The sequence below is a fragment of the Trifolium pratense genome, linkage group LG6, assembly GCF_020283565.1.
Source record: "Trifolium pratense cultivar HEN17-A07 linkage group LG6, ARS_RC_1.1, whole genome shotgun sequence".
In the NCBI taxonomy this organism is placed as follows: Eukaryota; Viridiplantae; Streptophyta; class Magnoliopsida; order Fabales; family Fabaceae; genus Trifolium; species Trifolium pratense.
This window is the reverse complement of record NC_060064.1, coordinates 23,453,901-23,463,041: the sequence shown is the minus strand read 5'-3', so window position 1 is coordinate 23,463,041 and position 9,141 is coordinate 23,453,901. Positions and strand designations below refer to the sequence as shown.

Sequence of the window (9,141 nt, the reverse complement as noted above, 5' to 3'; positions counted from 1 at the left end):
TAGTTGATATATATTGAGGGCTACAAATTGCTTAAGCTTAAAGAAAATAGAATAATCTAAAACAGCGAATAAGAGTGGTTTCCCAATATATAATAATTATTTTAGAATTTTTATCATCAACAACTACTCCGGTGTATATTGTATTGGAGTTTAATTGATATGCACTGACGGTGTAAAATAGTTTTACACGATCGTCCAATAAATAACGATCATTTTTTCATGTCATGTCAAAAAAAAGGAGTAATGTGGCGAAAAATATGGTTAATATTAATTGACGGTGTAAAATTATTTTACATATCAATTAAATCTTATTGTATAATAGCAACTTTTTGTCCAAAATGAAAAAAAAATGTTAGGATTTGTTGACATCAGATATCAAACATTAATTTAATACTAAATTTTAACCACATGTTTTATTTAATAAGCGTCCTTAATTATTTGTTGGATTAACTCTGAACCTTTTTTCTCCCTCTACTCTCCTAATCCGGATCTGGCATACTCTTTTTTCTGTTTTTTTTTCCTTTCATTTTTTCCTAACAAAACAAAGTCCTAAAAATAACGATGAAGGGATGCTTTGTCATACCGATCTCAAGTTCTCAATCGAAACTACACAACGACCTCCTTATTCATACCCATCAAAGATAATTACTATAGATTTTTTTGTGCACCAATGTCTGGCCAGCAACTCAATTTTTTTGATACATAAACGAACTAACAAAGTCATCATATGTTCACATACACAAGTAAGGTAGTTGGAACCCTAATCATAACATCCGACCTAACAATTTGAGTTTAGTATTATAAACTGCCACCGTTAAAAAAAAGTATTATAGACGGCCAGCAAGTCAATTTAATTCAAAGAATTTTCTACACTAAAACCGTAAAATGATTTAATATATCCATATATCATGATTCAGATATACTTGTTTTTCATAATTTATAAGCTAATAATGTGTCCAATTGATTGATAAACTCAACTCCTACTCTATTTGCAATTGATTTCATAAATTTTATACATAAATATTTGTCTGCTTAGGATTGCAATTGACATGGGGAATTAACTAAAGGGGAATTTGTTCAAAAAACTAAAGGGGAACAAATTAAGATCCATGATGAATAAGAATTCTCTATTTGGTAAAAATAATAAAACAAGAAATTTCACTAAACAGATCCTCACAAGAGTTTTTTTTTTTATAATCAAAAATTTATTATAAGGGAGTACAAAGGGGTACTCAAACCCTTACAACAAAGAGCACTAAACTAAGTGTTCAGAATACAAGACATATGATTTAAACACCAAAAAGGAAAACGAGTACAAGTCCTACGTCCATACCGACTAGTGAACCACAACCAATAATGAAGTTTGATTGTCTCCAATAACGACGAAACATCCGGAATATTGCCCTTAAAAATTACTTTATTTTGATCCTCACAAGAGTTGATTTAAACCATTATTATTAGCATTTGATTAAAATAATTATACAGTTAAAATTTGATGTCAAATTAAAGTTTGACACCTGGTGTCAACGAATACTAGTTCATAAAGAAATAAATATTTAAATTTTTTATTAACAACAATTTATCATGTGCATGTATAATATTAATTTTAGATTTCCATAAAAAAAACACTTTTATTTTAGATTTTTTATAAGCTACAACTTATCTTGCATATAGTAGTTATTTTAAATTTTTTATCGCCAATATTTTGACATCATTTTTGACATTTTTGAATATACAATCACCATTTCCTATAATAATAATTGTAATCTATACATCTATACATAATACAAAGAGAATACATTGTTTTTGGTGTGAACTTTTCATAATACCAACAATACCCTTTTTTTGTAGCAACAATAATCTTTTATTAACAAACTCACCATAATATAAGACACATCTTCTTTTTTTAACGGCAAAAATCTTTTATTAACAAATTCACTGTAACATAAGACATATCTTTCTTTTTTTACATACGTTAGACACAGTGCCTGACCTGCTAATAATAATAATAATAATAATAATAATAATAATAATAATAATAATAATAATAATAATCTTCTCCATATTTTATCTTCTCCATTGTTTTTTTGAAAGATGTCGTCTCCATTTTTGTTATTACTAATGTTTTGATAATATAAATACAATGTGACATTTAGTGGGTCAAACTATTTAATATATATTTAAAAACTATTATAATGGAGAGAAAAATGGAGATGATCTCAACTTGACAAAATGTGTATATAGCAGCCAAGTCGGTGCTTATTCATGTTAGTCAAGCTAGTTCATTTCATATTATTCCTATTAAGACATAAAATCAACTTTCGGAAGATAGGTCCAAAGCATAACAAATTTGAAAGTTATCTTCCAAACCATTATGAAGGGCAAATTTGAAACTTTTAAGAGGTATGGGAACAATGTGGAGGACATAAAGAGCAAAAGTCATAACTTTAGAACTATTCTTTTACAAACCACCCTATAATGTCAAAAATTGCTAAAATATCATTCTTCCAATATTTTATAAGCTCATATTAGAAAGAAAAAAGTTGTTTGATAATATTTTTTTTATGAGCTTATATTTATTATTACTAGCTTAGAGTTTTTTTTCTTCTAATTTTATCTCGGTTATTTTACTTAAAAAATTAAATATTAATTGAACATATATCTTCTATATATTTCATTTAAATATTAATTAAGCACTACAAATTTAATCGACTAACTTATAAGAACTTGGAAAAAAACTTCGGAATATATTTTCCAAACTTTTTCCAAATTTGAACTAGAACAAATTCAAAAAACTTCAGAAAACCTGGTCCGAAATTTTTATACAAGGGCAAAAAAGAAAAAATAGGAGGTAGGAAAGAAACACGAGGGTGGAAAGAGAAAAACTCAAAACGTCAGTAGTCGAATTTTCAGTTGGGCCAAGCCCATACTCCATCATAGCAATGATCCTACTTCGGTAGTGTATTGTTCATTCCTTAGAGAGACTAAAAAATTTACTTTTCGTGCCCCCGAATCTCCCGCGCACCCCATGACATTCCAAATTTACCCCTCCCTCCGCTACTTACAATATGAGTGTGTAAATAGTAAAAATTGGGAAAAAAAGAGTTCACATTAAATGATGCAAACTGCGGACTAAGTTTGCTTTATAGGATGTGAACCTTATAAAAATCATTTTTTTTGTCCTATTCACCATTCTCTCATTTCCCACGAAATAATTTTGATTGAAACACACTTCGCAAGTTAAAGTGTTCGCAAGTTAAAGTGTGAACCCTTCATTCACCCCAAAAAAATATTTCGAAAGGAATACTGTATGAGCGAGTGATTAAAAATTAATAAAAAAAAAAGATATTTCAATTTATAGAATTATACGTTGTGTGTGTCTGTGATTGATCAATACTATACTGTCATAACCGCTCTAGTGGCCAACTAAAATATGGTATTGGACGGTGGCCAAATTTTTATAAGGTTCAATAGTTAAAGTGCAAACTAATCACACTCTAAATAGCGAACTGTGTTTCAGTTCGCACTATAAGTAACGTGTCATAATATTTTTTACTCAAACCAACGTCTGCGTGCCCTGAATGAAAAAATTATGAAAAAAGGAGTTCACTCTCCTTTTCATGATATTTTCTATCTAGGAGAGTGAAAACGTTAAATCTGAGTAAAAAATATGGTAACTTGTTACTTAGATGATAACCAATGATCTATTGATTAGAGCGGCAAAATATATGAAAGTACACCAACACCATAGGATACAATGGTCGCCATGGATTTTAGTAATTTCAAACTTACACCGGCGACAATATATTCTTTGTTCCTCTTTTGAGTAAAACAAACTATTACTACATCAATATTTTTTTTTAAGAGTTTCAAAGTACAAATATATTAAGTTATTTGCATAATTAATTTCTTTAAACAGCCTCCTAAAACTTATATCAGCCAAGCTCAATTCAAACAAACTCCAAGCCATTTCATGAAATAAGAGGACAAAAATGAGGATACGAGTATCAATCGTTAGTTGGTTCAGTGGTGATTTGCGCTGAACTTGATAGGAGGACCACGGTTCGATCTCCCGCAATTGCGATCAGGAGGATGCTAAAACCACTTGATGCCAGAAACTGACATCCGAACCAGATTAAATTAGTGAAAACCAAAAAAAATGAGGACACAAGTACTGCCACTAAACATTGACATCCCCATGGAGATTTTGGAAGCTGCAAGCCTGCAACCTTAATATGTCACTCCACCGTAAGAGCAGTGTCAGCAGCAACAGTAGTACACGTGTCATTAGAGCTTCATATCCACGTGTCAAATATGCAAAACAAGATCCACTTTTTCTTAAGCCCACCACTCAAAACCTGAGAAGAGTGAAGACACTACACTAGTACTACTATTCCATCCGTCTCAATTTAATTGACACAGTTGACTGTTGTGCACTATTCATAAATATTGCTTTGACTTAATTTTTCTACTAATAAACAAAAATAAATATTAACATATAAGATGTTGTTTGATTCGTCTCGATGAATATTTCCAAAATATCAAATTTTTATAATATTTACTATTATACAATTAAAAATATTAATCGTCAAAATTATGTATCAGTATACGTGAAATAATCAATTGTGTCAATCAAATTAAGAAATTGCGAGTATTATGCAATTTGCATCCCCACTAAGAATGACACTCAATTGAACCAACAGAATTTGATGAAAATGGGTCCCACATGAGTATCTCGGTCACCCACGCTCAAAGTCAATTCAACTTTTACTGTACTAGTATATTGCACTTTCTCAACCCCACAGAATGCTTACTTATTTGTATATTTGGATACTAATTTATGAGTTTAACTTAATTAAGCAAGTGGTTAACTCCTTGGTATGAAAAAGAATTTAGTTAAAAGGAAAAAATTCAGTACCTCATCAATTTTTCGAAAAAGATTAATCATTGCTAAACTATGAAAGCAAAAACTTCTTATCAATAATGTTGTAACTTGTAACAAAGAAATTAAAGAATGAACCAGGACTTTGGATTGCAGTGGTTAATGAATTTTTCCTATGACGAAATGTCTGAGAGAACCCGAGTTCGATTCTTAATAAAAATAACTATTGATCAGACTTTATTTATCTTGCGACTGAATTTTAGATTAACGATTTCCATTTTTTTAGAAACCAGAGGGCGGATAAGAAATAAAATGAAAGAATGAACTGCTAGGAAAAAAGTGAAAATTTGGTGTAAGTACACCTCTTAAATACCCGATTCTTTTAGGGGAAAATAGATAACATCAATGTATCAAAATTAGAATTTTCATTAATGCTATACACCAAGAATTCAAACCAAAAAAGAAAATAATAACAGGTAATAATGTAATATTAAATGCCATTTACTCACATAATAAAATCTCACATGGTCAAGTCTGTGTGCACAACAATCTCAGTGGAACGTTACTTTATTTCCTAATTTTAAGCTCCATCATAAAGCTTAGTATATATGAATAATTAATTAATATAGTTATTATAGTTAGAGAAATACAAAAGTAAAAAAAGAAATTCTTGTGCAACCCCACCACATGATGAATTGATTCATTTACAATTGTTTAAGACAATTTTGCAACACCATGAAAGCTATAATCCTTTTTTGTAGTTGGTGGTGTGAGTGTGAGGAATTTCTATAATCATGTTTACCTTTTTCTTCACAACATTACAAACCCATTTCAAAAAATCATCAACAAATATTTCCAAACCAAAAAAAACAAAACTTGTAACTACAAATGAATGTTTTTTTCTTTGTCTTTGTTCTTTTGTTCAATTATGTATTTTCTGAATCTAGTATTGGTATTGGATACAAATTAATGGTTCAAGTTCCTGGGAAGTATGAAATTGGTGGTTTTATAGGTGGTGGTTATCTTTTGGAGACTAAGACAGTACCAAATTTTAGAGTTGCATTGAGTATTGAAGGTGTTAATGGGAAATTTTCATGCTCATTGTTGGTTTTTCTTGGTGATGTTAAGGTTTGGGATTCTGGTCATTATTCAAGATTTTATGTTACTGGGAAATGTTTGTTAGAGTTTACTATGGATGGTGATTTAAGGCTTAAAGGTCCTAATGAGACATTGGGATGGAAAACTGGGACTTCAGGACAAGCTGTTAAGGTAAGGATATCTTTGAATTTATCTACTGACATAAACACCTTGGACCGTTTTTGAGATTTTGAGTACCTTGTGCGAAGTATGAATTTATTATCTTATTCTTTTTACAAGTCACAAACACACGCACGCACGCTTGCGCACACATATATATTATATTTTAACTTCAAAGTATGTGATAAGCTAGCATTATGCTAGAACTAGTTTATATGAAAACAGTTTGATCTTATTTTATCTTTTGTTATAAAAATAGCTTATACATAAGCACTTATATCATATGATGATGATATGTGCCTATGCTATAAGCGCATAATTAAGTTGTTTATTATAGATAGTCAATAGAGCTGCAATTCTTATAATCTAATACATGAATTGTTGCATTGACTCATTTGAAGCAGAGATTGCAAATACAGAACACAGGAAACCTTGTGCTTATGGATGAATTTAACAATGTAAAATGGCAAAGTTTCAATTTTCCAACTGATGTAATACTCCGAGGCCAGCAACTTGATGTAGCGACTCGATTAACATCTTCACGAATCAACTCAAGCATTTTCTACTCATTCGAAATCGAGAACAACAAGGTTGCGTTGTATGTAAACTCCGGTAAATTGAGGTATTCTTATTGGAATTTTCAGCCTTCAATGAATAGAAGTATTACATACATTAAGCTAAGTTCAAAAGGGTTATTATTGTTTGATGTTAAATACAAGAAAATAGCTCAAATTCCATCTCAAACTATTCAACCACTAAAATTTTTAGCACTAAAGAATGAAACAGGAAATTTTGGCCTTTATTACTATTCACCCGAGAAACGAAAATTCGAGGCTTCTTTTCAAGCACTTAACAATACATGTGATCTTCCAAATTCCTGTAGACCTTATGGTATATGTACATTTTCCAGTACATGTTCATGTATTCTGATTTTGACAAATGACAAAAAGGGTAGTTATGATTGTAGTGAAGGATTTTCCGGAGATTTTTGCAGCGGTAAAAAGGGGGAAATGTTGGAAATTGATAATGTAAGTAGTGTGATCAAAGGTATTCCTCAAACTGTTAATATTAGTCGAGACGCGTGTTCGAGTTTATGTTTACAGGATTGTAAATGTGCTGCGGCATTGTATTTTCGGAATGCTAGCGTAGAAGCTGCGGAATGTTATCTTTATAGATTAGTCCTTGGTCTCAAACAGGTAGATAAAGGCACCGGATTTAGTTATATGGTTAAGGTTCCAAAGGGAATTGGTCAAAATCATGAGAAGCATAATTTGAAAAGATGGATACTTCTAGCAGTAGGAGTTTTTGATGGTCTTATAGTTATGACTCTTGTTGGTGGTTTTGTTTACTGGTTGATCAAACGAAGAAGTCGTGGATCGCGTTCCGGAGACAGAATTTCATGAGAAGTTTAAGAAAGTGAAGTCAAAAAATAAGAAAAAAGATACAGAAATCATTATATTAACATGTGTATACATAGTTTTGGTTGATTCCAAGTAATTGAAAATTATTGATGGTGACAAAATGCTGCATATTTGCAGTTTATACAAAATTTACTTATCAATGATGGAAACAGATTTGTGGACATTTTGAAATCAGTTGATTTTTTCTGGTTAATTATGGAAGTGGATTTTCTGATTGAGTCATTCAACTTATGTAGCACCGACACTTTAAATTGAAAATGTGTTTGGTGTCTGACACATATGCTTACACATGTTTATTAGGAGACAAATACATAAAAAAAAAATCCTACTTAAAAAAAAAATACATAAAAAAATTCTTGGAAATTTTGCATTTAACCTTTTACGTATTAAATTTTTAGCATCATGAAATGTCAAATCTCTATATTTAACTACTTTACGTTAACACGACTGTTGTTTAAAATTATTACCGGTATCTACATGCCAGTGTTTGTGTCGTATCATGTTAAAATAGGCAATTCTGTTAGTGTTAGTAGCAGGGGAGGCCCTAGGGTGGTGCAAACAGCTCTACAGAGCTGGGCCTTTGGGGCCTCAATTTTTTTAATAAATGATTTACCTAGGTGCATATAGTAATTCAGGGTAGCCTTGGGGGTGTAAACAGCAAGTCATCAATCTGCTTCCACTTCCACCAGCTCACTCAATTAGAATGCTGAGTTGCTGTTTGCACCCCCTAGGCATCACTTAATTGCTGTTTGCCCCCTAGTTATTTTTTTTAAAAAAAAAATTTATTTTATTTTTGTATTTATTTACAATATAAATAGAAAATTGCTCTTTTATAACAATTTTAATTTTTTTTTTATATTAAGGGCCCATTTTTACGATGAGAGTCAGGTCTCTAATTTAATTTGAACGAACTTGCTACTTACTTAGTTTTTCCGTTTTTTCTTCTATTCTATTTTCTAATTTGTGATTGTATTTGGGAATTGCTAATTATCTCTTACATTAATTTTTTTTTTGCTAGTTCAACTTCAACATTAACTTCAACATTGTTGTTTTAACTTCAATGAGGATTATTATTTTTGTTTTTTCTTTATTTATATTTATTAGGGTTCACTTTTAACATTTAAGACGAGCAACCCACTTGAGTTGATGCATTGGTATTGGCTTGGGACCTGGGAGTGTGCTCCTCTTGAGGTCTGAGGTTCGATTCTCTCTGGCGCCAATTTGGGTGGGCTAATTTAGCTTCTTCAAAAAAACATTTAAGACGAGCCTCCAAATAGTCGTGATCGTGACCGGCCCTAGTTAGTAGGTTAGTTAGTAATTATAATGTACACAGTTTACCATTTTTTTCAATCAAAATCAATATGTTAGCACATGAATATTCATACGCTGATCTGTGGCCCTCTCATCCCATATGATTCTTAACGTATCATATCAGGTATTCATGTTAATGTCGATGCTTTCATAGATTTCAACCAGTCAATTATCTTCTGGATTCTGGTAGTTAAACTTAGTGATTAATTTCCTCAGTAGAAAATTTGGCTTATTGCAAAGGAACAAAGGCTTAACTTTTTCTACAGAAAA

The 9,141-nt window shown here is 31.0% G+C and overlaps 1 protein-coding gene across 1 annotated transcript; it reads left to right on the top strand.

Annotated features, from left to right (window-relative positions):
- The first annotated feature begins 5,650 nt into the window (after positions 1-5,650).
- On the top strand, positions 5,651-7,827 carry LOC123890654 (PAN domain-containing protein At5g03700-like). The gene is made up of 2 exons (XM_045940298.1): positions 5,651-6,151; positions 6,544-7,827. Exons 1-2 carry the CDS (start codon positions 5,771-5,773, stop codon positions 7,540-7,542), a joined length of 1,380 nt encoding a protein of 459 aa, XP_045796254.1. The 5' UTR covers positions 5,651-5,770; the 3' UTR covers positions 7,543-7,827.
- Positions 7,828-9,141: the final 1,314 nt, after the last annotated feature.

Coding starts and splice junctions, on each gene's coding strand:
- LOC123890654 (XM_045940298.1), top strand. CDS start 5,771: ATGAATGTTTTTTTCTTTGTCTTTGTTCTTTTGTTCAATTATGTATTT. Junction 6,152..6,543: donor CTTCAGGACAAGCTGTTAAG/GTAAGGATATCT, acceptor CATTTGAAGCAG/AGATTGCAAATACAGAACAC.